This window comes from Mus pahari, chromosome 4, assembly GCF_900095145.1.
Source record: "Mus pahari chromosome 4, PAHARI_EIJ_v1.1, whole genome shotgun sequence".
Lineage (NCBI taxonomy): Eukaryota > Metazoa > Chordata > Mammalia > Rodentia > Muridae > Mus > Mus pahari.
Window position 1 is genome coordinate 80,815,223 of NC_034593.1, and position 15,828 is coordinate 80,831,050.

At 40.6% G+C, this 15,828-nt stretch overlaps 1 protein-coding gene across 2 annotated transcripts in view; it reads left to right on the forward strand.

Moving 5' to 3' along the window:
• Positions 1-14,904, forward strand: part of Gatad2b (GATA zinc finger domain containing 2B) — a 71,645-nt gene extending 56,741 nt beyond the window's left edge. Inside the window, exons 3-11 of one of the 2 annotated variants that reach the window (XM_021195641.1) lie at positions 3,077-3,206; positions 3,854-3,985; positions 5,174-5,305; positions 6,358-6,528; positions 7,110-7,425; positions 10,497-10,699; positions 12,127-12,237; positions 12,686-12,803; positions 14,268-14,904. In XM_021195641.1, coding sequence (XP_021051300.1) covers positions 3,077-3,206; positions 3,854-3,985; positions 5,174-5,305; positions 6,358-6,528; positions 7,110-7,425; positions 10,497-10,699; positions 12,127-12,237; positions 12,686-12,803; positions 14,268-14,401 — 1,447 coding nt within the window. In that variant the 3' untranslated portion in view covers positions 14,402-14,904. The remainder of the gene's footprint in view (positions 1-3,076; positions 3,207-3,853; positions 3,986-5,173; positions 5,306-6,357; positions 6,529-7,109; positions 7,426-10,496; positions 10,700-12,126; positions 12,238-12,685; positions 12,804-14,267) is intronic. The other variant, XM_029537550.1, reaches the window with a different exon arrangement.
• The last annotated feature ends 924 nt before the right edge of the window (positions 14,905-15,828 follow it).

Consider the following 15,828-nt stretch of genomic DNA (forward strand, 5'->3'; position numbering starts at 1 on the left):
TCCAGGACAGCCAGGGCTATACAGAGAAACCCTGTCTCAAAAAAAAAAAAAAAAAAAAAAAAAAGGACAAACAAATAAACAAGCAAACTAAGATAGAGACTTGACTTGGGCTTTTCCTTATCTATCTCGTAATATGTATCTGATTGTATCTAAGCATAAAATACTTTTTAGTGTTGTTTGCTAGTGTAAGTTACTGATAATGTTATATAGTTCCAAAATGTTCATTAAGAAATATCTCTGCCCATCTTGGTAAGCAGTCTCAGCAATAAAAGTGCAGGGAAGGATGTTTTTTTACCTTAGAAAAAAGCTTTTCACAGAATATGCTTACTTTGCCAGGACCAGAATTTCATAGAGCTGCTGTCTAGTGGCTTTTTTTTTTTTTTTTTTTTTTTTTTCTGTCACTATATATTCTCAGCTTGCTGGCTGACTTGTGACTACAGTGCAGTCTAGACACATTTACAAGTCCACAGAGCAGTCATTCTCCTTACTCCCTCTTCTTTTTCTGTTTTCTCAGCTAACTCAGATTTACCCTGTTGAGAAAGTAAAGGCTTATCTCACTGAGGGCTACCTTGTTTAAAAGACTTCTTTAGGTGAAACTTAAGAATGGTGATGGTGTTTGCTGTGAGTTCATGGTTAGGCTGGGCCTCAGGGACCAGCAAGATGGCCCAGTGAGTAAAGTTGTTTGCTGATAAACCTAAGTTTAATTCCTGGGACTCACATGTCAGAAGAAGAAAACTGACTCCATAAAGTTGTCCTTTGACTACCACAACTGTACCCTGGCACATAAGTACCTGCATGTCAGACACTAGTTAAAATTTTAATTAAAATTAAAAGCAAAAAAAAAGCTGCTTGGGGCTAGAGATTTTGCTCAATGGTAGACTACTTACTTACATGCATGGAATCCTAGGTTGATTCCCAGTAACACACACAAACGTGTACAAATACTTTTGTGTCCCAAAAGGACCTGAGACACAAAACCATGAGAAAATAGTGGATAGGTATGTTGAAGAAGTAATGACCTGAGAGCTTTTGGGTTTTAGGCTCCATCTTTAAGACATATAAGCACACCAATCTAACTGAGACTTATATACTCCCAGCTATTCTATCTCAAAAAGCTGTAGCTGAAGTTCAGTAATAGAAGGCATGCTTAGGTATCTGTGAAGCCTTGCGTTCCATCCCCAATACCACAAAAGAAAAGGGAAAAATAAATATAGCCAGGCATGGTGCTGCATTCTTGAGATCATAGTGCTTTGGAAATAGAGGCAGAGAGATTTCAAGGTTAACCAATTGCATGAGACCCTGTCCCAGAAACATTTAAGAATCAGGAGAGGGCTGGTGAGATGGCTCAGTGGGTAAGAGCACCCGACTGTTCTTCCGAAGGTCCAGAGTTCAAATCCTAGCAACCACATGGTGGCTCATAACCATCCGTAATGAGATCTGACTCCCTCTTCTGGAGTGTCTGAAGTCAGCTACAGTGTACTTACGTATAATAAATAAATAAATCTTTAAAAAAAAAAATCAGGAGAAGTGGGAGATACATTTGTTGTTTTGGGAATCTAAGAAATTCTATTTTTCAGTATTCTTTATATTTGGGCTGCAGAAATATAAAAAAAAGAGTTACCAAATGAATAGATTTGGAAGTAAGAAAAGTCAGTGTGAGAAAAAAATGAAAGTCCATGTGAAGGATTTTAGATGTCAGAATAGTTCCTGGTGGGGCTGGAGAGATGGTTCAGCGGGTAAGAGCACTGGCTGCTCTTCCAGAGGTCCTGAGCTCAATTCCCAGCAACCACATGGTGGCTGAAAACCACCTGTAATAGCTTCTGGTGTGTTAGAGTAATCTGCTTCCTTTTTGTCCATCGTACTCAAGTAGATTACTACATTCTATTGGCTTTGCCCTTTCATGAAGCCTCTAAATAACTAATAAAATAATTAATGACAGCTGAATATTGTGATATGCAAGACAGTTGTAAATTAAAATGTGGTATTAGAGCACTTACCTCAATTTTTAATTTTTAAGGCTACCCTGGACCTTCCTATGTAGACTAGACTGACACTGAGTGCTGGGATTAAAGGTGTGAGCCAGCCTGGCAGTGGTGGCGCACGCCTTTAATCCCAGCACTCAGGAGGCAGATGCAGGCAGATTTCTGGGTTCGAGGCCATCCTGGTCCACAGAGTGAGTTCCAGGACAGCCAGGGCTATACAGAGAAACCCTGTTTGAAAAAAAAAACCAAAAAAAAAAAAAAAAAAAAAAAGGGTGTGAGCCAACACACCAAATCCTCCCTCCCTCCCTCCCTCTCTCTCCCAGCACCTCCTTCTTCTTCTCTCCCTCCCCCCTCTTTTTTTTCTTATTTTTATGTATATGAAGCAAGATGTCAGGTCTCATGGATCTGGAGTTACAGACAATTGTGAGCAGTCATAAGTCCTGAGAACTAAACCTGAGTCTTGTGGAAGAGCCAACTGTTAAGTTTTAATCCTACTCTCTAGCTGCCCCCCTCCCAATTCTTTTTTTTTTTNTTTTTCCCATTTTTTATTAGATATTTTCTTTATTTACATTTCAAATGCTATCCCAAAAGTTCCCTATACCCTCCCCCCGCCCCTGCTCCCCTACCCACCCACTCCCACTTCTTGGCCCTCCCAATTCTTAAAACTTTTCATCACTTTGTACTTTGTCCCTGCATATCCTGACAGGTTTTAGATGAGAAAAATATTTTGCTGGGTGGGAGAGATGAATCAAAAGTTAGGAGCATTCTCTGCTCTTAGTTCAGTTCTCAGCAACCACATGATGGCTCATAAATCTATAGTGAGATCTGGTGCCCTCTTCTGTCATGCAGGAGTACATGCAGGCAGAATGCTGTATACATAATATTTTTTTAAAGTATTTTGCTAAAGTTTTTCCATTATTCACATCTTGGTATCTATCTTTATTCTAGGACTTGTTTTTAATCTTTGTCTTGCTGAGTCAGGACAGACTTATGTTCCCTTGGATTTTTTGGTTCATTGTAGTGAAGATATTTTCTTAACCTTTTAAGGAACTGTCACTGTTGAAAATACTGTAATTTCTCCTTTTCTTGCCCAGTGAGCCAGACCGAGGAAGGCTAACTCCTTCCCCAGACATAATTGTTTTGTCTGATAATGAGGCCTCCAGTCCCCGGTCCAGCTCCCGGATGGAAGAAAGACTCAAAGCAGCCAACCTAGAGATGTTTAAGGTAAAAAAAAGGAAAAGAAGATCTTCTTCTCCCCCCGCCCCCCATTTATTTATTTATTTATTTATTTATTTATTTATTTATTTATTTATTTATTTATTTAGCGTGCCTCCCATTTCTTAATTCCCTGGTTTGGTTTTATGTTTTTCTTTAGATTTGCTTTTTGGATGTAAATGATTACCTGTTTGATAAAGTCTTCATGCTTATTCTTCACAGTGTACTCTTTGAAAGATTGCTGTTCAACCAAATTGTAATTTAAGTTACATAAAGTAAATCCTTAGGTGTGATGATTCCCTTTACATTATCCAGACTATAGAAGAGTTCTTACTTGTTTTTAATATATCTACATCAAACATGATTTTAAAGATTTAGAGGCTATTGTAAAAGAAAATATTGTTTCCTTTTTGTCAGTCATATGTTTTTGCTAGGAATACACTGATTGACCTTTATATATAGTCACAAGTACAAGTACTTTTTGAGTACCTGCCTCCTGAGTGCTGCTCTGCATGGGCTACAAAGGTATAGTCATTTCTTCGCATCTGCTTCTTACAGAAGAAGGTTTCAGAAGAGAAATATAGATCATTTCTTACAGGAAGGGATTCTGGTAACCTTGCTGCTGTTGCTGACCTACAACTTCCATGTTTTTTTAGGGGAAAGGCATTGAGGAACGGCAGCAGCTTATCAAGCAACTGAGGGATGAGCTACGATTGGAAGAAGCTCGTCTGGTGCTGTTAAAGAAACTGAGACAGAGTCAGCTACAGAAAGAGAATGTGGTCCAAAAGGTATTGTAGAAAGGAGAAAAAGTCTAGTTTGAGATAGTACTACCCCAGGTAGAGTTAGTCAGCTTTGTGGACTGTTCTCTGGTTCTGTGGGTAATTATTTGTTCGAACTCAGATCTGCCTGCCTCTGCCTCCCAAGTGCTGGGATTAAAGGTGTGTGCCACCACTGCCCTGCTCTGTTTTGTTTTATCCTTCAGCATTAATCAAGAAAAACCCTATTTGGCATAGTGGTATGTATCTGTGATGCTAGGTAGATTTAGAATCAAAAGTTTTAAGTTCAGGGGCCTGTAGAGACAGCTCAGCAGTTGAGCCCTCTTGCTGTTCTTGTATAGAGGCTGCCTTTGATTCCCAGCACCCACATGGCAGCTCACAACCAGCTGTTAGTACAATTCCAAGGAATTTGATGCCTTCTTCTGGTCCTTTGCAGCCACCAGTCACATACATGGTACACAGACATAAATGAAGGCAAAACAATCATGTACAAAAAATGCTTCTTTTTTTATAAAGGAGTTAAACTGGCCATGTGAGACCCTGTCTGAAAAGACAGACAGACAAGGCCTGGCATAATAACACGTACCTTTAATCCTAATACTTGGAAGACAGCTGATGGGTCTCTGAGGCTAGCCAGGTCTACAGGTTAGTCCAGGCTATACATAACAAGATGCAGTCTCAAAGAAACAAAACAAAAAAGAAAAAAATCCAAAAAGGCTTAATTTCATTTTTCTCATATTTCTTCCTTGTCAGGAACTTGAGGTTCATTTGTTGTTTACACTCACAGGAAATTTTAAAAGCTTAGAACTTAACTGAATTTGACCTCTAGGGGTTTTTTTTTTGTTTTGTTTTTTAAGATTTTAATTTATTATATGTAAGTACACTGTAGCTGTCTTCAGACACTCCAGAAGAGGGAGTCAGATCTTGTTACNGATGGTTATGAGCCACCATGTGGTTGCTGGGATTTGAACTCCGGACCTTCGGAAGAGCAGTCGGGGTGCTCTTACCCACTGAGCCATCTCACCAGCCCCAACCTCTAGGGTTTTTGGCTTAGGTTTTGTGGTTTTTAGGTTTTTTGTTTTTGTTTTTGTTTTTGTTTTGAGTCAGAAACCCTGCTGCCTCTGCCTCCCAAGTGCTGGGATTAAAGGCGTGCACCACCACAGTCAAGCTCACAGTCTAATTTTCTCTATCCCCTTCCAGACTCCAGTTGTACAGAATGCAGCATCTATTGTTCAGCCATCTCCTGCACATGTGGGACAACAAGGCTTATCTAAGCTTCCCTCCCGGCCCGGAGCTCAAGGGATTGAACCTCAAAATTTGAGAACATTACAGGTATGTGACCCATAGTGGGATCTTACTATTGGAGAAATCTGTCACTTTGTCTTTATTTGGGGATTTTGTAAAGATTGTAGAAGAAGCTCTGTGAAGCCAGGACAGCCAGGGCTATATAAAAGAGATCCTGTCTCAAAAAAAACAAAGAAAGAAAGAAAGAAAAATGAAAGGAAGGAAGAAATTCAACACTCTTCTGGTCTCTCTAGGCATGGCATTCACATGCATTTATGTACACAAATAAAATAAACCTCTTTTTTAACAAGTCAGAGCTGGGGCTGGAGAGATGGCTTAGTGGTTAAGAGTACCAACTGCTCTTCCAGAGGACCTGAGTTTAATTATGGTGGCTCACAACCATCTGTAATGGGATCTGATGCTCTTCCATTAGACCTGGATTTAATTACTAGCACCTACAAGAGCCTCACTTTTTTTATGTAACTCCTATTTCAAGAGATCTAATGCCCTTTTGGCCTCTGAAGGCACCAGTTATGCATATAATGCATAGATCATACATGTAGGCAAAACATCAATACACATTAAAAAAAATAAAATAAACTTTTTTTTTTAAACTTTCTAACCACTAATCAGCATTTAGAGTAATGATCAAAGGCCTAGAAAGATGCATCAGAGAGGGATCTTTCTCAACAGCTTTAGCTCATGGGTGCCAACATTCTTTTTTCTTATGTACCAGGACTATCTTGCTGCTCTTGCAGAGGGTCTGAATTCTATTCCTATTACCACATGGTAGCTCAAAACCATCTGTAAGGGTAGTTGCAGGGAAGCTTACATCCTCTTCTGACCTCAGCAGGTAGTGCATACATGTGGTACACACACATACATGCAGATAAAATATCCATCCACGTGAAATAAAAATAAGTTAATCTAAAAAATGTTTTGACTAGAGTGATGGTAAATTTCTCCCATGAATTTAAATGAAATTATCAAGTGTGTGTCTCCATGGTTCTAGTTGGGATCATTATAAGCAGTGTTTTCACTTTGCACTTTATGGGGTATTATGCCATCTGTGAGTTCTTTTCCTGTGCTTCTCCCTTTAGGGTCACAGTGTCATCCGTTCAGCAACCAACACCACCCTTCCACACATGTTGATGTCTCAACGTGTTATTGCACCAAATCCAGCCCAACTTCAGGGCCAGCGGGGGCCACCGAAGCCTGGCATTGTACGCACCACAACACCTAACATGAATCCTGCCATCAGTTACCAACCAGTAAGAGCAAGCACTGGGATAGAAACAGAAAAGTCCTTCGTTTGCTTTTCTTATAGAAAGAGCTACAGGTTTTAAAGTTTTTATAAATAGAGGACAAGAGTGATTTGAATAGAGAACATTCCCTATAATGGATGCTTTAAGGAATTATATAAAAATGGTGGTAGTAAAAGTAGTAGTATATTGTAGAACATAGCTAAACTACCTAAAATCTACCTTAAGAAAAAGAGATTATCTTAATCTAGGGATGAGAGTGGGATGAAAGTGATAGAAATTTAGTACTCAAGTACTCACATGAAATTCTCAAAAATAAATGTAGGTTTGAAAAAGAGAAGATGAGAAGGACGTATGTGATAAGAGGCATAGGTATGTGCCTGAAAGCATCCCTCATCTTTCTCAAACAGCTTTAGCTCATGGGTGCCAACATTCTTTTTTCTTATGTACCAGGACTATCTTTTAGTGGTAAGTTAAATGTTTCCTATTTTAAAGAAGCTGAACAGTCCAGACTAGGATCAAGTAGCCACCTCTCTTAGAAATTAAGATGGTCTCCTCTTATTAGCCACCTGTCCCCTATTCCCTTTCAGCAGTCAAGTTCATCTGTTCCCTGTCAGCGCACAACGTCTTCTGCCATCTATATGAACCTTGCCTCCCATATCCAGCCAGGGACTGTGAACAGAGTGTCCTCACCACTTCCTAGCCCCAGTGCCATGAGTGACGCTGCCAACTCACAGGCTGCAGCCAAGTTGGCTCTTCGAAAACAGCTGGAAAAGACGCTCCTGGAGATACCACCTCCAAAACCTCCTGCTCCCTTGCTTCACTTCCTGCCTAGTGCAGCCAATAGCGAGTTTATCTACATGGTAGGCTTGGAAGAAGTCGTACAGAGTGTCATTGACAGCCAAGGTAATTCTTTCTTCTAGTTAAGTCTCTAAGCACAGGGTTGCCAAGCCTCTTGGCAGAGAACAAGTATTACAGGGAACTGTATAGTATTAAATAACTGCTCTTAATGCAGGCCTGATAGCTCATTGCTTATAAGCCCACCACTTTGTAGGCATAGGCAGGAGGATTGCTCCAAGTTCAAGGCCAACCTGGGCTACATAGTAAAGTAAAAGCTAACTTAGAGTACAGACTGAGCCCCTTTCTTGAAAATTTCAAAGCCACCCATACACACAAAAATAGGAAAAATCTTACAAAGAAAGAGTAGAGTCTAGAGATGTAGCTCATTTGGTAGACTCCTTACTTATCTGGAATGTAAAGGTTAGAAGATTACAAGTTCAAGGGTATCCTCAGATAAAATCCATAATCAATTTCTAGATCACTCTGGAATATATAACATCCTATCCAAAACCTTTCCAAAAAAAAAAAAAAATGAAGAGATGGAAGAGAAATATATATTTTATTTTTCAATACATGGGTTTTTTTTGTTTTGTTTTGTTTTGTTTTTTTTTTGAGAAAGTGTTCTGGCTCACATGTTGGGGTGTAACCCACCTTAGCAGTGAGTCAGGCTTTAGGAGCTTGGAGCAACTGGTCAGATCACATCCACATACAGGAAACAGAATGATGAATATATCTTATTTAGTTCCTTTTTTTTGTTTGTTTTTTTGTTTGTTTTTGTTTTTTGTTTTGTTGAGACAGGGTCTCACCATATAATTCTGGCTAGTCTAGAACTCACTATGTATAGACTAAGCTGGCCTTGAACCCGCAAGGGATCTGTCCTGCTTGGCCTCCACAAAGTGCTGCTATGAAAAGCGAATACTGCAATGCCTGTACTTTATTTGTTTTGTTTTGGAGACAGGGTTTCTCTGTTTAGCCCTGGCTGTCCTGGAACTCACTTTGTAGACCAGGCTGGCCTCGAACTCAGAAATCCGCCTGCCTCTGCCTCCCGAGTGCTGGGATTAAAGGCATGTGCCACCACGCCTGGCTATGCCTGTACTTTATATAAATAGAATTTCTAGTTTATGAACGTTGTAACCTAGTACTGAAACAGAATCTGACACCATGCAGTGTGGTCCTAACAATTTTTTTTTAAAGATTTATTTACTTATTTTATATATATGAGTACACTGTAGCTGCGCAGATGGTTGTGAGCCTTCATGTGGTTGTTGGGAATTGAATTTAGGACCCCTGATTGCTCTGGTTGGCCCCGCTTGCTCAGTCCCTGCTCGCTCAGGCCCAAAGATTAATTATTATTATAAATAAGTACATTGTAGCTGTCTTCAGACGCACCAGAAGAGGGCGTCAGATCTCATTAGGGGTGGTTGTGAGCCACCATGTGGTTTCTGGGATTTGAACTCAGGACCTTCGGAAGAATAGTCAGTGCTCTTACCCACTGAGCCATCTTACCAGCCCCTAACAATTGTTAAGCTTAAATTTCCAGACAGTATTGGAATATCCCTAGAGGACTGACTAAACATTTAGCTGTAAACAGATCATAGGGTGCCTTAATTTCAGCCAGGTAAGGTAGCTTATGCCTATAATTTCAGCACTTGGAATACTGAGGCAAAAGTGTTGTGATTCAGAGACTAGCCTGAGCTATATAGTGAGTTCTAGGCTAGCCTGAGCTACAATGTAAAAATCTTGTCTCAGAAAAGTCTTTACAAAATAACTATTCAGACCCTGATAACAAAGTATTGTAAATATGTGTGTAAAGGGAAAGTCTAATACAATGTTAAGAAACAGAAGGGGGGGGGGTGGCTGGAGAGATGGCTCAGAGCCCTAGCTGATCTTCCAGAGGACCCACATGCCAGCTCATAGCTGTCTGTAACTCCAGTTCCAGAGGTTCTGACACCCTCACACAAACATACATGCAGGCAAAAGACCAGTGCACATGAAATTAAAATTAAATATGAGGGCCAGGTGTGGTGGTGCATGCCCATCACTTGGGAAGCAGAAGCAGGTGGATCTCTGAAGCCTGATATTTAAAGTGAGTTCCAGAACGACCAGGAATACGCAGAGAAACCCTGTCTAAACATACATACATACATACATACATACATACATACATACATACATACATACAGCAAGAAAAAATAAACAGAAAGCATTGTTTTAAGTGGATCCCTTTGATTCTAATTTTATTATTATGAGATTTTTGTAAGACTATGTAACCAGGTAGGGCTCACTCAGCCTTACATTCTGGGGCCTCCTTCCCTAGCCTCCTAACTACTTTGATTATCAAGCCAAAGTATTTATTAAATTGTATTTGTCAAAAAGTTTTTAAGGCCATTTGAGGTTGGGCATACCTTTAATCCTAGCACTAGGGAGGCAAAGGCAGGAAAAAAATTTGAGTTCGAGGCCAGCCTGCTCTATGTACTGAGTTCTAGGACAGCCTAGTCATCATAGTGAGACTGTATCTGAAAACAAGACAGTACATATATAAATTTTAGACTCACTTATTTAATTTGTATGAGTGTTTTTGCCTCCATGCATGTATATCTACCACGTTTTCCTGGTGTCCTCAGATAATCTTTAGTAAAGGAGAGTGTATCACAGTCTCTGAAGTGCAGTTATGCTGGGTTGTGAGCTACTGTATGGGCTGGGCACACATAGCCAAACTCCAGTGCTCTGTAAGGGCAACAAAGTGCTTTTGAAACTAACTACTGAACTAGTTTAGCCCCCTGAATTGTTTTGGTTTGTTTGGTTTGGTTTTGTTTAGTTTCTTGTTTTAAATTTGTTAATTTTGTTAGTAGGGAGAAGAGAATGGGAAGTTGCATGCCAAAAATGTGGCATGTTGTTGCCATTTCAAAGTCAGAGGACAGCTTTGTGAAGTTATTTCTTTCCTTCCACCTTTACATGGGTTTCAGGTTTCAAAGATGGAGCTCAGTTGTTTTGGCTTGCACATACTCAGCCATCTCACTGATCTTGTGTTGTCTCTGACTTAACAGAATTAACTTAGGAGAAAAAACGCTTAATGAAAATGAACAGAAGAGGTGGGAGGTAGGAAACTACTAACAGTTGTTTTTATTGGCATCTAGGCAAAAACTGTGCCTCACTTCTGAGGGTTGAACCCTTTGTATGTGCCCAGTGCCGCACAGATTTCACTCCTCACTGGAAGCAAGAAAAGAATGGTAAGATCCTCTGTGAGCAGTGTATGACTTCCAACCAGAAAAAGGCTCTAAAAGCTGAACACACTAACCGGCTGAAAAACGCTTTCGTTAAAGCCCTACAGCAGGAACAGGTGAGAACTCTGACTCCTACCTGCACAGCCATCTGAACAAGCTTGGTTTTCCCAAAGGGTTTTGGGCTTGGAAACCTAGTTTCCTTTTAAAAAAGAAAAAAAGCAGGGTATGGTAGCCTATGCCTTCAATCCCAACACTCTGGAAGCGGAGGCAAGCTGATTTCTCTGAGTTGGAAACCAGCCTAGTCTACAGAGTTCCAGGCCAGCCTAAACTAGGTAATGACACCCAGTCTCAAAAAACAAAACAATATAATCTTTTTTGTTACTCTGTCCTGTTTATATCATTTGTTTTTGATTGGCTGATAATATAATACCATGTATGAATGACTATGATTAAAGGACAGAAAGAGAGCTGGAGAGATGGCTCAGCAGTTAAAAGCACTGACTGCTCTTCTGAAGGTCCTGAGTTCAAATCCCAGCAACCACATGGTGGCTCACAACCATCCTCAATGAGACCTGATGCCCCCTTCTGGTGGGTCTGAAGACCTCTACAGTGTACTTACATATAATAAATCTTTTTTAAAAAAAACAAAAACAAAAAATGGACAGAAAGAAGGCTTGGAACATTATTGTTTTCCATAGCTCTGAAAAAAGTCTCACTATTAGCTCTAAATGGACTGGAACTTTTGATTCTGCTTTCTTTGCCTCTTGAGAGCTGGTATTACTGGAGTGCGCCACCACATCGTGGTCCTATTCTCCACTTTTGGTCAGACAAATGGATTTTTCTGAAAGGAATTTGCTGCATACTTTGAATTATGCAATCTGTAGTTAAATGGCAAACAAAAGAATGGATGATAAGTAGCCCAGTGATAATAGAGGTGTGTGAGCAGTTCCTAATAGTCTATTCAAAGGGAAAGATGCACTAAGAAGCTCAGGTCCTTTTCTCTTCCATTTCGCACTCCACTAACCATCAGAGTCCTTTAAGTAGGTAGCATCATGAGCCTTGTGGAGAATAGATAAGTAGAAATCAAAGATAAGATGTTAGTTTAATGGTAGAGCACTTGCTTCCCAGATCCAAGGCTCTGGGTTCAATATCCAGCACTGTATGGTACTAACATGCAAACATGAATACATAAATGAATCTCTTTAAAAAATTAAAGAAATACAGAGAAATCCTGTCTCAAAAAACCACAAAAAAAATTAAAGAAATAGATAGTACCTCAAAGATTCATTAGTTTTAATTACATTACCATTCATTGTCCTCCAGTTGTCCTCATGAGAGCCAGCTTTCTAGAGAGAAGGGAATGCTTTTAATCTAAAACATGTTGGCTGCTTGTACCTGGAGATCTCGGCGTTGTCCCACCAAACTTTTCATCTTTTCTGCATTGTTCTAACTAGCTGGCATCATTACAGAAATAAGACCCTTGGTTTTCTAGTTAGAAAATTGGGTGCTGTCTTGTTCAATCTCACCTAATAACTCCCAACAGGAAATTGAACAGCGATTACAGCAGCAGGCAGCACTCTCCCCAACGACAGCTCCAGCTGTATCCAGTGTCAGTAAACAGGAGACCATCATGAGACATCATACACTGCGGCAGGTGAGGAAGTTTTCCACAACCCTTCTTTCTCTTAGGGGCTATGCTTCTTCAGGAAATGATTCTGTTCTTTTTTTACTCCTTTGGGTCTTTTGAACTTTTTTTTTTTTTTTTGGTTTCTCTGTATAGCTCTGGCTGTCCTGGAACTCACTTTGTAGACCAGTCTAGCCTCAAACTCAGAAATCCGCCTGCCTCTGCCTCCCAGGTGCTGGGATTAAAAGTGTGCGCCACCATGCCTGGCTTGAACTTCTTTTTTTTAAGATTTATTTATTTATTATATGTAAGTACACTGTAGCTGTCTTCAGACACCCCAGAAGAGGGCATCAGATCTCATTATGGATGGTTGTAAGCCACCATGTCGTTGCTGGGACCTTCAGGAGAGCAGTCGGTACTCTTTTTTGAACTTCTATAATGGCAAGATTTCATCAACTGTCATGTTGCCTTGTTGCAGGCTCCACAGCCCCAGAGCAGCCTCCAGCGTGGTATACCCACATCTGCCCGATCCATGCTTTCAAACTTTGCACAGGCACCCCAATTGTCTGTGCCAGGTGGTCTCCTTGGTATGCCAGGTAAGAGGGGTTGGATTCAGAACTTATCTCACAGGGATGACTAATTAGATAGTCTTTTCTTTGATGATCTTGTATAGCTCAAGCTGACTCTGTGAGCTTGCTGTGTAACCAAGGCTGTTCTACTTCTGCCACTCCCTGGCTCCGAGTACTGGAGTTACAGGCATATACCACCTAGCTTTAATGTACAGTTCTTCTTGTGCACAGGGTACATGTGTGGAGAGGCTAGAAGTCAGTCTTGAGTGTCATTCCTCAGGCACTGTCTGCCTGTTTTCTGAGATAGGGTCTCCTAGTTTCCTCTAGCTTATAAAATAGGTAGGCTCACTAGCCAACAAGTTCCAGAGATCTGCATCCCATTGTTAAGATTACAAGCATGAACTACCAAACCTAACTTTTTTTATGTGGGTGCTAAGGATCAAGCTCGGGTCCTGTTTGCATGGCAAGCGCTTTGTTGACTGAGCTCTATCTTTCCAGCCATAGTATACAAACCTTTTTTTTTTTTTTTTCCAAAGTATGAGTGTTCCTCCTATGTGTACTCTGTATACCACTTGCATGCCTGGTGTCCACAGAGGCCAGAATAGGGTGTCTGATGTCTGATCCCCTGGAACTGGAGTTACTTATAGTTATGAGCCATATTGTGTGTGCTAGGAATTAAGCCTCAATCCTCTGAAAGAACAGCTACTGCTTGTTTGTTTGTTTGTTTTTGTTTTTGTTTTGGGGGGATTTGCAGGGAGTTGGGGGGGGGGGACAGGGACAGGGTTTCTCTGTATACCCATGGCTATCCTGGAACTCATCTATAGACCAGGCTGGCCTTGAACTCAGAGATCCTCCTGCCTCTGCCTCAGTGCTGGGATTAAAAGCATCACTACCAACTCCTGAGCCATCTCTAGCACATACGCACAAATCTTTAGCAACCCCTTTAGACTCCATTTTTCCTTTGTTTTCTGTTTTCTTAGGCCATAACTATTCTTTTGTTATTCGGCAAATGAATTTTTACTAAGTCTAAGTAAAAGACTAAGCACTAAGACTTTGGTAAAATTGTCTCTACCATTATAAATTTAATTCTGATATGCTTTCATTGAGCATGTGAGTTCTAGAGCAACAGGGTCAACTGTCCAGCATGAATGATCTAGGATTCTTCTCCATACTTCATTGGTTCCAAAATCAGAGCAGATCATTGATTCTTTCCATTTTAATAATTTTTCTGTCACCAAGGTTTAACCTCTTTCTTCTATATTGTACTATAAAGACCGTTCATTATTCCTGATTGGACTGATGTTTCTGGAGGAGCTCTTTCCCTGAAGCTCGGGAGTAAGAGTAGAATTGCTGCTGAAACAAAGCTGAGGCTAGAGAAGGGCAGGCCACTGCAAATATATCCTCCCCGTTACTAACTGCAGTCTGGGATAGGACAAAAGGGTGTCACTTCTTCTCTTAATACCTGTCCCTCCTTTTGTCTCATGAATCTAGGTGTCAACATTGCATACTTGAACACTGGCATCGGAGGACATAAAGCCCCAAGTTTGGCAGACCGGCAGCGTGAATACCTTTTAGACATGATCCCTCCCAGGTCTATATCGCAGTCCATCAGTGGGCAGAAATAACGCCTGTTCCACTTGTACTGCCCATCCTTGAATCCTTTACCCATTTCTCCCATTGTCCCCAACTTCCGTCGCATGCAGTGCCTGTACTGGTGCCTACCATACACGGAAAGCAAAACCGAAAAAAAAACAGAAGACAAAAATAGACATCAACAAGAATACACATGCCCTGCCCTGCCACCTCCCCTTTATTTCACACTGCTGCGATCTGTTCTCCTGCTGCTCTGTCTTCTCTCTTCAATTTCCTTTAACAGTGAGGTGGATCTTTGCCTCTGATAGAGGTCAGAATGAGGTCCTGGGGAGAATTTAAGTCCTTTGATGTGTGTTTCTAAAGTATGTTTTATGCTATAATTATTATCATTTTTAATTATATTGTGTGTTTTCCCTTTGTTCTGTAGACGGTTAACCCCCATCTTCTGATTTCTTTAATTCCCTACCACCCTGTGCTAACCCTCCTCCCTTTTGAAAAAAAGTATATATATATATATAAATGATATACAATTCAATGATCACATGCAGATTGCAGTGGATCCTCAGCTGCCAATAGGAAATAACTGAGAATGTTAGGGACAGAGATGTTGAGTGCACTTAACCTGAGTTGTGGAGTGGGTATCATCAGACAAGGAGGAATTACATCCCACTTATGGTTGGTTAGGATCTGGAGAGTTTAGGAGGCAGTGTTTTAGTAATGAAGTTTAGCTCTGAGTAACAATGAGTAAAAGAGCCTAGAGGAAAAAGCTTAAAACAAAAACTACCTGTTGTTTAACCATGGTCTAAGGGGGAAGAGGTGTTACATAAGTTCACTAGTGTCCCAAAGAGGGCTGCAGCTACGTCCTGGCCTTCTAGGTACTTGGGGAGTAAGATGGGTCTCCTAACCTCAGTGAGGACACAGACATCTGTTCCAGGCCAATCATCTTGAGATTGTTTATCCTATTTTCTTTGTAAAATTGTCTCTCATCACATCTTCATACTCTTTAACAAATGTTCATCTTCCTTCTAACCATAGTCCCGGAGGAATGGTTGTTTCCAGGCTGCAGGTGGCTGGGTATCCTAGAAGTTGGAATTGGTATACGTGGATCATGTGACAGAGAGGGAGACTAGACAGGAGGAAGAAGAGGTTTCTCCCAGCAGTTGAGACTCTCGCATGTTTCTATCCCTGTACCCTCTGAGTGCTGAGAGATAATGGGTGTAGACCCCCCAATCAGGTTGGTATTCCACTCTGACTCTGCTGCGCTGGCTGTAGATCCAACTCCTTAGAGCCAAACAGTTTGTCAAACCAGCTTTGGACCTTAGCTATACAAGTATTGTCTTCCCCCAAGCTCCGCTCCCTAAATTTTGTTCATTTTGCCTTTTTTTTTTTTTTTTTTTTTTTTTTTTTTTTTTTATTTCAGATTGACACTATTAATGTAGAGAATAAATTGAATTGTGCA